This window comes from Temnothorax curvispinosus, unplaced genomic scaffold (assembly GCF_003070985.1).
Source record: "Temnothorax curvispinosus isolate PA1 unplaced genomic scaffold, ASM307098v1 QBEX01007652.1, whole genome shotgun sequence".
NCBI lineage: Eukaryota > Metazoa > Arthropoda > Insecta > Hymenoptera > Formicidae > Temnothorax > Temnothorax curvispinosus.
Genome location: NW_020217432.1, coordinates 51559 through 67281, shown reverse-complemented (window position 1 = coordinate 67281; position 15723 = coordinate 51559). Strand labels below are relative to the sequence as shown.

General features: G+C 47.8%; 1 protein-coding gene across 2 annotated transcripts in view; it reads left to right on the top strand.

Moving 5' to 3' along the window:
* Nucleotides 1-5670, top strand: part of LOC112457237 (AT-rich interactive domain-containing protein 5B-like) — a 102565-nt gene extending 96895 nt beyond the window's left edge. For both annotated transcript variants that reach the window (XM_025020163.1, XM_025020164.1), the window contains one exon: nucleotides 84-5670. In XM_025020163.1, coding sequence (XP_024875931.1) covers nucleotides 84-2429 — 2346 coding nt within the window. In that variant the 3' untranslated portion in view covers nucleotides 2430-5670. The remainder of the gene's footprint in view (nucleotides 1-83) is intronic.
* Nucleotides 5671-15723: the final 10053 nt, after the last annotated feature.

The window sequence follows — 15723 nt, the reverse complement described above, 5'->3', positions numbered from 1 at the left end:
AAATGGCACTAGTCTCATTATCATGAAACTATATATATTTAATGCAACTCAAATTATTCATGACGTATCCTTTCCACTTGCAGACTTTACTCTCGAGTGAGAAACCCAAACTAGAAACCGGCAAGACGTCCTCGTTACGTAGCGTGCGAGTGAAGCCGGAACGCCTGAAGTCCTTGAATACAATAATCGCCAATAACGCGACACCTTCCAGCCAGCAAGCTAGCCAACTGCCAAGTCCACCGCCATCCTCCAACACGTCTATCTCAACGCCCAATAGCACACCCTCCACAACGCCGACGAATGGTACCAGTAACAATCAGAGTGTCTTAGAGAGGCAGCTCAACAGTCCTTTAATTTCCCAACAAGTTCCACCATCGTGTTCGCCACCAGGCTTGCCCGTGACCAGTGTAGCGACAAACGCGTCGACGGTTGTCACTTTAACGCCTCCACCTGAGAAGGATATGAAGGAGATCAAGTTGGATTCCAAGCAGACGACGCTACTGGCGCAGGGCAAGGAAAATATACCACTGTTCGGCGGCGAGAAATTCGCGGAAAAAACGATAGTACCTCCGGTCTCCAGATCGCCCGAAGTGATTGATCTTGAAAACGAGAGCGACACGAGTCGAGACAAGATAATTATTCCCAGCTTCAAAAAACGCAAGCTCGAGATTTTGCGCGAAGGCGGTCTCGAAGTCACCGCTGTCGATCTGGACGCACGACCGAGCGTGATTCAGACCAATGTCTCCATGTCGCCGCAACACCAACAGCAGCAGCAGCAGCAACAACATCAACAACAACAATCTCTGCCGGCCACAATGAAATCCACTGAAGAGAAGCAACCGTCGATCTCGCCGTATCCGCTTCCAGTCACGCCGAATTCCATTCCTAAATTGATATCCGTCACTGTGACGCCCGACATAGGACACATGTTACCGTCACCGCACGACCATCAAAATCATCAGCCGCGAATATCAGTGGTCAAACAACTACCGGCTCATCATAACAATAACAACATCAGCATGATGAACAACAATAATGTGACGAACAGTCGGGTGATAAATGTCGGTAACTCGAACAATACTGCGCTGTTGCAGTTGTACGCGAACGCGAACGTCGCACCATCGACGATTCCGTCTGCGCAGCATCCAAACCACCGTTTTGTTCCGCCAAATATTCCAAATGGCAGGTTATTACCACCAAAGGTGACACAGTCGAGGTCGATATTTGTGCACAACGAAAGGACGGTTTATGGAAATCCTAAGGATATTCTTAGCTCTCCACCAAAATATCGCTTGCCGCATCCACATCCGCATCCGCATCCTCATCCGCATTCGCATCCGCATCAACAGCAGCAGCAATCACAACAACGCTCGCAACATCCGCAAATGAGCTCTAGCAACGACATCGGACAAGGAGGTGTTCTCGATCTGACGCAAAAGTCGGACGAGAAACCGACGTTCCCTAGGCCCAGTCTAGAAATAGTCAGAGTACCTGTAGTACAGAGGCCTAATCCGTTAAATCTGGACGTGCGGAATTCACCGGTCAAGGACAAACCGTCGGACAGACCTGTCGCCGACTGTCCAAAACGTGTACCCTTCCCCGCCTACCAAAATGTAATCGACAGTCGAACTATCGCGTCGAATAACCTCGAGATTACGTTAGTGAATCCCAAGCACAAAAACAATCATCACCTCATGCCGCCTCACGTCCAAATACCAAGTCCACCTAATAAGAGCAATGCGATAGGAGTGATAAGTAGCGCGCAAAGGAGGCAGCAACAGCCGCAACAACAAATGAATGGAAAGTATACGGTGAGAACCGAGCCGGTTTCGCCATACACACCGAGGAAGCCGAGTCATCCTATTATACCGAACGTACCCAATTTGAATCACCTGAATCACATTGGAAGTCCGTTTCCCAGAATGCAGGCAACGACGTTACAACAACAGCAGCAACAAATGAGCATTGATAGGAGGAAAGCGGTTGCGGAGGCCGGCAGGGATCATCAACATCGTAGGATCAGCGAGGGCGAGAAATCATCCTTGGCAGCGCAACAGCAGCAGCAGCAGCAGCATCAGGAATCGAGGCAGAGCGAGGCCGGACGACGGCACAGTTTACCCAGCATACCGTCGGGTTTCGTGCCGACGGTACCGCAAAACAACTCTACCGCCTATCCGATGCCGCAACTGCCAAACGCGTCCGGCAAGTTCCTCCCAATTCTGGACCCCATGTACTACTCGTTCTATAACGGTCTGTTTCCACCGCCGATTCCGCCCACGGCCGCAGCCGCTGCCGCTGCATCGTCGTTTTTACCGCCGGAATTTAGCGCGTATTACAAGGAATTACTCGCTTCCTCGCAACCAAGACTGACGGGGATGATGGGGCAGCCGCCGCCGCATCAACAGCCGGCCGCCCCAACGTCTAAGTAAGACAATGGGATCTCAACATTTAGGGTTTCCGGCATAGCGAAAGATGCTTTGATTACTAGAGAGACAAGGATCCGTCGGACTTCTTCGCTGTCGAATTGTATATCAGCGAGTGAAGCGATTTATTGACAAGAGTGATGTGGTTCGTTCAAATTACCTATATTCAGTTATGTTGTTTTTATTCGATTTGAGCATCAACAAGACGAAATTATTCACACTGTTCGTTCATGATAGAACAGTGATAGTCCCACAGAGTCTCGTATAGAGGTAGAATAAAATATCGGTCAGGCTGACGCAGATTTCAAAGATGATTTCTGATTATTACAAAAATATTCATAATGCGTTTGATGAGAGATGCAATAAAATGTTTGATCTTGTTGCCCGCGCAACATTTTTTTTCGCTCCAAATTAAACGCGCAGATTTAATATAATTAATGTTTAATAATTAATAATATGTTACATATCCAGTATATGTGGGTATATTACAAGTCCTGGCCTCCGGAACTATTGTAAGTTCTTGAATTTATCCCTGCGCGAGACTCTAGAGGATTATCGTTATTAAGAAAAAGACCCCTGTGATAAAAGTGCAACAAAATGTATTGCTATTCAAGGAGACAGTCGATGGAATTCACAGAAAGTCGTTATTTTTATATGTTTATTTTATATAAATTGTTTACGCGCGTTTTTTGAGTTTCAATTGATGTTACGAGGCAAGAAGCATTCTAATTTCGGAAGCTCGCACTGTCTTAATACCATGCTAGAGATTCCGAACGTTTCATTCTCTGAGCTCCCAGAGAATAATTACTTTTTTTCTTTTCATACGTTTCAGATTACGTATTTTCGAGTATCGTTATCATTAGTTTCAATTCGTTCTTTATTTTCGATTTTCGTTTCGCAAGCGCACATTTTGATTTATTTTCAATGCACCATGTGATAAAACCCGATGCAAAAAGAGAAAAGGAAGAGCAACGGCGAACATTTGGCCGGCGGATCATCGGAATGTATAATTGTTTACTGTGTGTAACGGGGTAAATCTTATGTAGTAACGCTCGCGAAAACCCTATGTACTGTATAAGCTAGACAATTTTCATTATAATAATAATAAAAAAAGAAGGAAACACTCGTACACAATCACATACACCGCTCTGTAGTCACCTCTAACGATATAAGCGCACGCATGCAATGTTATAGCAGCGACAATGTATATAATGTATATAATCACGTAAATCATTAAGCTAGACAAATCCTACATTATCTTTCAACATTACGTAAGGAAGTTAAGTTTAGTAAGTGTACACAGGCTGTCTTGCTCGTGTGGCCAACGATTGTCGTATCGCTGTTTCCTTAACGAGGAACGAAAAAAAAAATACGATATTTTACAGAATATTTCCGATGGTCTCTTTTTTCGCTCGGAAGACAATTTGTGACGATCTTTCGTTTTCTAGCCGTGTCGACGCAGTAGTAGTAGTGTGACCTTTCGTTTTTAATCTCTGTGTAAAACCAACGGAACCGAATGCGCAATCGACCGATTGTTACGCGATCGCTACCAAACGTGATCGAACATCGCGGGCCACCACAATACTTTGAGAAAAAAAAAAACAGATTTAAAAAAATTTACTGACGGTATATCCATGTTAAATGTAGACATATTGATAGAATTTGTTCGTTTTAGGATACTCTGATCAAAAAGATACTAATAAATATGAGAGTAACGTTAAAAGCATTCGTAACCCTAAGAACGTACAAGAGGAAGAAAGATCCGTTTCGGATCGTTCTGGCGAAAAAAGAAGAAAATCAGATTTCTATATTGATGTCTTTCAAGAGTATGAATTGTTCACGTTTTTTCGGATGGTTCTTTCGTGATAAACACAAAGGCGTTCCGGCGCCGATTGCGAGACCGCGGCTTGATTAACAATAAAAAAAAATAAATAAGCCTCCAGTGGTATTCAACGGGTCGTGAAATCGAATTAAATCGAATTATCGAGCAGCGCGCGCGAGGGTCAGGCGAAGGCGGAGACGACGCGAAAACGCTTACCACTTGTTGTTATTTTTGTAAGACCGCGGCTGACTTCCGGCGACCCGGGCGCGTCGCGACCACGCCGTCGCGTCGCGTCGCTTTTCAACATGGTGCTATGCGACGAAAAATTCTATTGTAAGTCTTTTTCGAAAATTTTAAACGGGCGTTGTTGGGTACCAGTGGATCTCTGGCGCGATCGCCCGAAAGAACTACGTACACACACACATACACGTATACACACGTACACACAATCTTAAGATAGATCTTCACGTCCAAGTCTGATAAACGTATACAGAAACGAGAAGCTAAAGGGACTCCACGGGTTTCTAGCGTATGTATAAAGAAAGGGAAGGAGGTAGTCGAAGTATACGGATGCGGATTGCGATTCGGTGTAAAATCGCGCGGTTCGTGCGGTATATAAGGAAACGAGCGAAGAGAACGGCGAAGCGGATATTGTCGAGTCTCCGCAAAGGGAAAGGCTTTTACGAGAATACGTGCCATAAAAAAAAAAGAAACTGATTAGATAGCGACTACGAGAGATCGAACGACGGCGACGGTCATTTGTACATGCTTTTGACGAGCCCCCCTTAACAGTTCGAGAAACTATAAGAAGATAGACGTGAATCGAAAGGGAGAAAAATGATAAGAATAATTAACAATGTGCAAAGAATTCCACGTGGAAGATTTTATATGATTTTTCGTTTATATAATTCTGTTACCGCGATTGTTTTTATAAATCTCGAGTCCTTTTTTAGCGCGAGCGCGCGCGCATGCGAGTGTTAGGATAAACGATGTGTGAGTGAGTGAGTCGTGGGAGAATCTTTGGAGAATGTTTCGAGGAAGAGTCTACGAATTGTTTTCGTTTTTTTTTTTTTTTTCGAAGTTTTCCCTTCATTTTGTATACTTAGTAGAACGATTTTAGCATAACCCTCGTTTTCCCACTTTAATATAATAGTAATTATTACGATACAAAATATTTTTTATTATATGGGCATTTCAGTTCCTAAGTTGGAAATAAAATATCTACTACAAACGGGCTCTTTCTTATTGCCAATTGAACACCAAGCGAACTATCGTGTCGTAAGAACGTATATTTTTGCTCCTTAGATTTTTTTCCAAAAGAAGCTGAAAGGCGCACTTGCAGATTTTTATTTCGAGAAAATTTACCTATCTCCCCTACGAGAGATATCTGTACTCCTTCATCGCAGATTAATCATTTCTTATAATCCTCAAATTTCTTTCCTCTTTAGAAGAGATAAAGTAATTTACAATTTTTCTTATGCTTTACTGAGACAATACGGAGAGATTTATTTGTATTGTATGTTGAAGAGAGCACAGCAATAATATAATTTATAATCTTTTTTCTTTAATATTTCTTGTTACTAATTTTAACTGTATCTCACACGTATTGGCAATTTACATGTGCATGTCATTATTAGAATCGTGGATGCTAATTGCTCGTTTGCGCAAGATGGAGCATCGAAGTTACAACGTCGCTCGAGGCACAGAGATCGCGAACGGGATCGGTAAGAAATTTAAAATGCCAGAGCGGAGTTTTAGTCATGAGCGAGTATATACGCGCTTCCCCATGGATACGCTCGTCGTAATCGAGAGGACGCCTCCCATTGGTCCGGCCGTCGGCGCGCGACGTTATGAACTCGGCAAAACGACTGAAAAACGAAGGAAAAGGCAACGCGCGGCGCGGAATGCACGGGCACATGTGCCGCGAAATTTAAAATCTCTTTACGGCTGCCATAAACCGATAACCTGTTTAACCAGTCTGGCGACGGCGCGGGCCGCGCCGGACATTTTACCTTTGCAAAATCACTTCTATTCCGTTTTTTCATCGGCGTCGTTCCGTCGTTTTCCCCCCTTCTCGCTCCTTTCTTTTTTCCTTTCCCTGCTCCGGGACGGTCGACCGCTTTGTTTTCAGGAGAAGCATCGTTCTCTCTCGAAGTCACGTGTCCACGAGCCCGCGACAATTCCACCGGCGAATCGCGAGATCGAGAAATGATCGCTTTTTGATAGCTATCGAACTAAGATCATGAAAAGTTTTTCGCGACAAACGATATATAGTTTTTTGTTTCGCGAAACTCTTGCCGTCCGTCACAGTTCGAACGGCTTTAATTATAATTGCCATATGTAAAGGTTACTGGTAAGGAAGTCGGGGCCGGCTCTTTTATGAGCGTTACGAGATATGGATCTACCGCTCGGTCTAATAATGTCTTACGAGTTGTGGAGAACGCTGAGCACCGCGCATGCAAGGGTGCATTCATGGGATTTATCACTGCACATCGTTCCGGAATGATAAAACTCAAAATTTAGAAAAATAATTTATACGCTTTAATTATTTACCTTAATTTATGTCATAAATAGAAAGACGTTCCATAACTGTCTTATACACAAGATACATAAACGAGAGGATATTAATTTTATAATATTTTCAGAAGAATACGTCATAAATTTGAGTCACTTCAACTTAATTTTAATATCTACGTTTGATATTACGGGCCGGAAGTAATATCTGCTGAATAAAACTGGAAAGAGAGGAAAAAATTAAGTCCCGCTCGCATATGCGCGCGTAGGAAGACAAGCACGAATGATTGTTGCTAAATTTTTTTGATTAATTGTAAGTATACTATCTATAGATATTAGATAAGTAACATAATTAGAATTTAAGTGTCTTCTAATATTTTTAGCATTTAATATTGAGAAGAAACGATTAATGCACAAAGATATAAACAAAGTAATAATGCCAAGGTAGGTTGCATGAAGCATAGAAGAATATCGCGGGACATTCGTTTATCGGTTATCCGATTTGCTTACTCCGGTACTCGGTATGAGTGCCGCTATCTTTTCGCATGAAACTTGTATCACGCGACGTCGAGTACTCCGCAAAGTATAATAACACAACTCGTCTCGTCTAAGCTTTTTATCAATTAACTTCGGATCATGTGTGGCGCGATTGAAGAGCGAGTAAAATGACGCCTTATCAAAAGATAGAGTAAACCAGAAAATATCAGGCAAACGAATTATCTCTCCCCCCTCTCTCTCTCTCTCTCTCGACTTGTACCGACTTCCGGCTTGCTACAATAATCAAAGTACACTCGAACGCTCGGTATCTCGGGATGCACGCGCGGGGTGTCAATCCCTCGTGCACGTACGGACGCTCGCGTGCGTCGCCGAGCGACGATCCGGGCGCCGGGCGGTGGGGGCAAAATCATGTTTACCTCTCCATTCAGCCCGGCTGGTGACAATCGGCAAACACGCGGCCGCACCGCGCTGTAGTATTGTCGTGCCCGCCGCATGCCAAACCGCCCCTATGTACACTGCGGGATCGCAGTTGGACCCGCACTCGTCAACCGGGAATCCGCCGCAGCATCCGCGCATCCGCGGTCCTCCCTCAGCCACCGCCGTCGTCGTCGAGGCGACGCGGCGACGGCGAGTCCCGAGAGCGGGGAACGCTTTAATTTCTTCGTCGATACCGTATACGTCCGACGACCGAGCTTGCGCGGGTGGCCGAGCTTGGGTGGTCGCGGCCGATCGTGGGTGACGTCGCGCGGAAGGGTTATTTACGTAATCGCGCTCGCGCACCGCCACACGCGCGATCGGCCGTTCGCCGCGATTATTAACCCGCGCGGCGGACGTGCTCGCCGCGCGATCATCAAATTATACGACGTGGATTATTTTTTTGTCGTGCTTAAAAGGGATTAACGACGGTGAAATTATATGCGAGAGGGCGGGTTCTTAACCACGCGGGATATATACGCGAGTTTCTTGCGACTCGCGTGGCGCGCGGGCAGAGACGGATGCATAACAGTCTCGAGCGTTTAATCGCTCGAGGAAAATAAAACGAGTCGAGAGCGAAAATAAGGAGCGAATAAGTTACACGTGGGGGGAGGGGGGTAAAGCGCCGGTACGAGTACGCAAAGACGAGTAGTCGCGTTTCAAATGCAAATACCGAAAGCTAAAGCGATCAAAGAGTTTATTCTCTAAACGGAGCACTAAAACCGGAACGACGTCGCGTGGTACAAGTTTCATTTGAAAAGATAGCGGCACTCAAAAGCCAAGCGGCGAGTCGGATAAACGAATGTCCCGCGATATTTTTCTACGTTATGACGTCATGCAACCCACGTATAATCTTTATTTTCTACTGGAGTAATCGAGATTCGCGATAAAGCGACACGTCCGTCAAACAGATACATTTACCTGACGCGTATCAGATGTATCTCCCGCTTTTGCGCTCGATGCAACATGCACAGAGTACCGGGATCATCAGCCGAGAGGGAAAAAATCAGCGGCGGTCCGGTTGTCGATCATGAGGAAAGGAATGTTAACGCATTGCGGCGCGGACCAGACATTTTATTGCCAATCATATCCAGTAGCCAGCTATTTTTTCCGTATCTCAAATATTTTTAAATTACTCACGGTTTGTTCGCAATTAAAAATTACTGTTACATTATTGAGTAATAAACTGCTTTTGACTGATAAATAAAAAATGCAAGATTCACGTTTGCGCCGATCGTTTTTCGCGGTGCGTACCTCCTTTTCCAAGAGGTTCGGAATAACATAATGCGTTACCACGCGTTGTAACTTTGCAATCGCGACTCGGTGAGAAACGACGGACGCGTGATCATAGCGTGTATCATCATTCGCGATGTTATGGTAGACGGATGACGATAACGTTACGAGTCTGAACGCATCTTCGCCAACTTTTCTCCGAAAAATCGCGAAAGATGCGCTGTCCATTTCCTAGATACTTTTGTCCCTAACGATGAAAAGAAAAGCCATAGTCGCGATGCGCGACAGTTATTTTAAGAAAGGTATCAATATTCAATTAAACGTGGCATGCGTGCGAAATTACGTAACGCAACGGCAAATGCATTCAAAGTGGTATCGACAGATGTCGTTAGGTGGTCATACACACAGGTGAGGATAAAATAGGAATAAAAACCGGAAGAGAGGAGGATCGCGGAGCGCTTAAAAACTTAAGCTTAAAAGCAAAAATAATATCGTTATATGCGCAGGCGTTTTCATTTCAGGCCGATTAATCGAATCACGTTTGACACGGATATACTGCCGCGGATCCTCCGTAACAAAGTCATTGACGAATCATTTATCGATACTCCGCGCGTATCGGAGTGTGTCAGTGGCCGTTTCTCGTTTGCGGTACGCTATCGACAGGACCCGTGAAACGCGCGGGGATATCGATCGAGGCCGAGACAGGCGAGAGAGAGAGGTGTCATGTGGGCGGAAGAGATGCAGATTTCGTATAGCCGCGTGAAATGACGAGTCTTCGGATTTCGTACGAAATTGGTGACTGCGCGCGAAGCCGAAGACGACGTCTCTTCCGCCCGGTTCTCATGAGCACTTCACCCGCCAGACAATAGTTTACCGTATCGACCTATTCCCCACTCCTCCCTCTCCTCTTCCTTCTCCTCCTCCTCCTCCTTCTCCACCACCTTCTCCTTCTCCTCCTCCTTCGCCCCCGACTCCGCCGTGCTTGTTCACATCTACCTCCAAGTGCCACTCCGCTCAGCCAACCACGAACCCGCTTCTTCTGGTCTTCCCTTCGTGCCTTTCCACGAATTCAACTTGCTTCTGTATCGTGAACTCCGAGGCTTCCGAGTTCAGCTAGGAATAGCTGCGAGCCGCTCTTGTGGGATTGAGACTTTTCCTATTTTCGTGCGATAGTCGCACCTCCAATGAATCTTATGTACAAAAACTACAAAACGATACGATTGCATTAGCGTCGTCATGGAATCTACGATGATTCGCTATTTCGCTGAAAATATTCGATACACTGGCCGAAAGGAAAGTCCAACTTAATTCACAGCCTGAGTTATCATCAAATAATGACTACAGTCGAATCTATTATAACTTATAAAATATAAATATCTTCTATCTATTTATCGACCGGCAAATAATCGGCGTGTAGATTACCGAGTTGGATAAAATATACAAAATTCACACAGAAATGTTATTATTAGGCTACCAGGATCCAGCTCGACCGAAAATGGCATCTTCTCTTCATTAATTGTAATATTCATCGTTATTATAATTCCACGACAATTCTAGCAATTCTTCTCGCATCGCTTATCTTTATGCAACCATTTGATCCTTGATGCATATCGAAACGACGATTGTTCAGGCTCGAGAGACGTTCCCGCACTTTGCCAGCGCGTGGCCGACAGTTCCCGAAGGTCGAGATTTGTTCCAAAGTTTGTATGAATGAAACTTATCCTAATATCTCTGAACGGCGTGCGGTTTTCTTCGGCCATTCCGCTGGTAGGGTAGCGGCCGCGAGAGGCGGCCAGACACGCGGGAAGTCGGCGAGGAGAGCACACGGACGAGAGAAGCACGTGCGCCGATCTCGCGAGAGAGAGCTCGGCGAGGATCGACCGGCGCGGCGCCGTCCGCGTCGCGCCGCGTCGTATCGCGCCCGTTTCGAGCAGGGTCACTGGAACGTGCTTGTGTACGAACTGTCTGCAACTGTCATTCACCTCGCGGTACACCACGCGTATGTGTGTGTATGTGTGCATGCACCGGGGGAGATATTCCCGTCCGTCCCTTATCCGCGTACGCGACAAAACGCGAGAGATAGAGGGACGCGAAGACGAAGAACTCGGGAAACTTGTCGCGCTGAGAAGTTGAGATTTTTATCACGCGCGGAACACGCGCGATGTAAATGCCAAGGATATGCTTCCCGATCCGAGATCGCGCCGGATCTCGCGCGTGGATCTCGTCAGACCGATGCGGACTGCTCGATACGCGTATTACCAATACGTATTGAAGTTTCGAACCGATTCGAACGGAGTTCGAGATGAATCGCGTATTGCTGCGCAATCTACCTATCGATGTCGCGATAAGTAGCGGCAATCGGGGACAGTATTCGCAACGACGGAAAGCACCAGAGACTCAGAGACAGATATAGTTACGTTTCCTCCGCAGCTTTGCTACTTCTTTTTTTTTCCCACAAGGGCGAACAAAGTTCGAGTTCAGGCCGCGGGTCGATAATGTTTATCGAAACTAGGTATAATGCGAGCCTACAGTAACCCCGACTAAGAAGCTTAGTCTTTCGTGGCGAGCGATTCGTTATATATATTGAGAAAGCCGCATTAAGCCGTCTGTACGAATTGTTCGCGTTATCCCCGCGCGTTATATCCCAGCTCGCGCAAAAAAAAAAATCATTCTCGTAATAAATGAGCGAACGGGGAATCGCGTCGTCGAAATGCTCGCGTCGATTCGTGTGTCACTCCACGAACGCTTTATCGCGACGTAATCGTCGAGGTCGAGGGGGACGGCTGACGCATCGACCGTCGGTCGCCTCCGGCGACTTCCCTCGCGTCTCCGAAGCGCGTAAAAGGCGATCGTCGTGCTGACCCCGAATCGCGGGTTATCGAGTCGCGCCTCCACGCGCGACGGCGGGCGCCTCGTCGGCAGGCAGACACGCATTCGAGACGTTTTGCCGCGCTTCGCGTCGACGACTCGGTACGTGGAGCAAGCCTCGTTGCTCAATCGTGCTATATTCCCAATGCGGCCTTGAACGATCTGCGGCGAGATCAGATGCGGCATCGCCGGGCCACCGAAGCGGAAGCTGCACACTATCGCAAAGCGAGACGCGTTGATCGATCATACTTTCTTCGACTCTTGTAGATTCTCTGTCCATCGGATGGATATATGTCATGTTCGAATCACATGATCGTTTCTTACGAGGAAAGGCCCAGAACTGAACTCCGTCGATTTCGATGGAGCTTGGCAGGGAACGGAGAGAGTTCCCCGAATGTAATGATACTCCTATTTGGGTGCAGACGGTCAACCGTTTCCGAGATATTTTAATAATAAATTTAGTGGCGTCTTTAGTAGAGTTTCTTAGGGCATTCACATACGAGTATTTATGGCATAGTGATGGACATGGTAACTGCCTCATAATTTGTTTAACAATAATTAGGAACGTAATCTATAATTTGCAACAAAATTCTAAACGCAAATGGAAATCTTTTTTAATATGCATGTTTTATTTCGTTCAATACTTCGTTTTTCAAATGTAATTTTTCACCAGAGAGTGTATCCATCTCTCACGCAAGCGTTACGATCTATAATTTACAACAAAATTCCAAACGCAGCGAATAAAAATCTTTTTTAATACTTCGTTTTTCGAATGTAATAATAATTTTCCACCCGAGAGTGTATCCGTCTTGCGTTCTACGAATGGTCATAAAAATCGTGGCGCAATACTTTATAATTACGCCTTAGCGACGTAACTTCCGCCACGGTAATTCCTCCAAATTTCCCAGGCAGTGAGGTAGGTCGGTATAATCTTCCGTAGCGCCGTGGTTCTATACTAACGGCACACGGAAGGAGCGAAGAACCATAACAGCGCGACAGAGTAATGCCTCGACGCGAACGGCGCGCACACACGCGCGCGTTGCGCAGGAAAAAGAACGCGCACGTCTCCTAGTCTCCTCGCGTACACGGCAATTCCTGCATATTTTTCGATAATTTTACTCGCGAGCGGGCTGACTAAATCTTTCAGGAGGAGCTGCAACATTGAGTTTCCGCAATTCAACATGAAAGCACTTGAGTGCGTCGCCATCGGAATCTTACGAGTCTTTTTTTCATCGTGATAAAACCTCACCAAGCAGAATCAGCGCGTAGCTTAAAGAAATCTTCTCGAGGAAAGATTTTAAATGGCTTTTACTTAAAATACAAAATTTTACAATTTCACGAGCGTAATTCTAAAGGTAGCTAGATCGATTCAGTTGTCTCTATAAAGTACTTAACGTATGACGCACACGATGATATTCGAATTCTTTTAGGCCCCGGACACACACTTTTTCGTAACAGTAACAGTAGGATTTCGACCAATCGTGTTACTCGATTCGGGAACGTACGGCCGTACGTTTTCGAATCGAGCAACGCGATTGGTCGAAATTCTACTGTTACTGTTACGAAAAAGTGTGTGTGGTCAGCTTTATTGCAATAAGTGTCGGTGTATACTTTTTACGAGTCATTTTTCGGTTCTTATATTTTCGAGGAGAAACATTTTCCCGCAAGACAATGTCATCTTCACGCCGGTATCACCGGCTGCACAGCCTCGTAAATTTCGGGAGTAGCGGAGCCTCCTGGCGTTGCATCGTCGCTTGATAGAATGACGTACCGTCCAGCCGCCATAACTTCCGCGACCGGTCGACCCCCGCTGTCGACGTTCCTGGGACATGGGGGGTGTAGGAAGCAAGAGAGCGGGAGCGAGCGAAAGAGCGGAGAGGAGCCGCATGGAGGAGAAAAACGAGGAGGAGGAAAACGAGAGGAGGACGAGAAGGAGGAGGAGGGCGAGCGAGGACGGGCAGGGTGAACCCCTTATTGATTTTTAGGGTGACAGTGTCAACCGGCGGCGAGTGTCGAGTCCCCCGCGACGGGCGACTTTCAAACGACGGCGAGCGAGGGAAACAAAAGAAAAAAAAAATGCGCCGGCCGGCAGCGCGTCGTTGCACGCTCGCCTAGAGAAAAGTCTCTCGATCGCCAATCGCGGCGGGCAAGGGCTACGACGCGGTCCTCCGTCGTCGATGTTCGGTTAGCCGACAACGACAACGACGGAGGACGACGCTAAACCGTCTGCCTTAGTTGGTACGCGCGCCGGGCGAGGCCGTGCAACGTTTTTTCGCCGCGCGTCGCGGCGGTTGGCGGCGGCGACGACGACGACGACGACGGCGGCGGCGGCGGCGGCTGCGGCGACGCCGACGGGAGGAAAGAGTAACCGCGGCGCAGTCCCGTTGCGGTCGGGGGTGCAGCTCTCTCTCGGCGCGCAGGGCCGTACACGTTCGTGGGAGCCGCTCCACGTGGGGCGAGCTCTCGGCCGCCTCTCGCGATCGCACGCGTTTCGTCTTTGACGTCTTTGTCGGGCGGCGCGGATATATATATATATATATATAATACGTGTATATATATATATAGAAAGATAGATACACCCCTATCTGTCGGGGGTGGTTGCCACCTTGGTAACGCGAGGGGAACACTACACGAGGGGGAGGGTGCAAGTCCCCGCGAGCGAACGGCGCGGCGACGGCGAGTCCGTAGTAGTGATCGTCGTTGCCCTTTCTCTATCTCTCTCTTTCTCTCCTTTCTCTCTCACTTTCGCGCTCCGGCTACTTTTTTATTTCTTTTATTCCCACCCCGCGCGTTTTTCCGCTCTCCCGGCTTCGAGGTATAGGCGTCGCGCTGGCGGACGCAAGTGACGCACGAGTTGCACAGGAAACGTGGCTTCTCGGGGCAACGCGGACACGACGTTTCGCCGACTCGCGACGGTGGGATCGTTTGCAAGAAGTAACCCGCCGCGATGTGAACGCGGTAGGAGTGTAGGAAAATACGATTCGACGGTACGGATCGGCACGCGTGGGATTGCAATTAAACGGAATGCTGGAACGATCTTACGCGATATGGTGCCCGAGAAGTGAAGTGCGCGACGAAGGAATCGCTGCTGGAAGCGTCGTGAAGTAAGTCGCGGATTCGCGATTTAACCGTCCGGCAGGTAAACGTTCTTCCGCGAACCTTTCGCGAATTTTGGACGCGTAACGTCGCCGTCACGCACGTATACCCCGCGTCGCTCGCATGCAACAGGCGACACCGCGTTGCCAAAGTTTCCTCTTGATTAATCGATCGGAAATTACCGCGTCGAAGTGACGTAACCGTTTCGCAGGACACGAACTGCGGTCGACGCCGAATTCGCGCGAGAAACCAGCCGCGTCGCGCGCGCTCTCTCTCTCTCTCTCTCTTTCCCTCCTTCCCTCGGGAAAATTAATTCGTCGGGCGGCGGAAGGAAGGGTGACGATTGTCGCGCACTTGTACAGTTGTACGTTGTACGCGGAGCGCGAACGAGACGTCGCGAAAGGGCGACCGCGCCGCCGGCGGAACGTTACAGCCGCGAAATTACGCGAAGCGCGGCGCGAGTGACAATCGATACCCGGCGTGAGCGCGAAGGTGTGTAGCCGGGCGGCCCTCGACGGCGGTTGACGTTTCGGCGACGGTTTGGAAAATAAAAAAAGCGTGAACTTTTGGTGCGCTTTCGAGCGGTTAACGTACGCCGCGATCGTGTCCGCTGGCCGGAAAGGCACACGTCGCCTGGCGGTGACGTGAGCCGGCGCGGCGCGGCGCGGTGTGGCGCGGTGCGACGAGGCGCCATTCGCGTGAGACCAGCGGCGAGGTGGCCGCGCGAGAAACAACAAACCACGCGGCACGCGGCCGGCCGAGAAGGGGTGGACGGCGGAGGAAGAGAGCAAACGA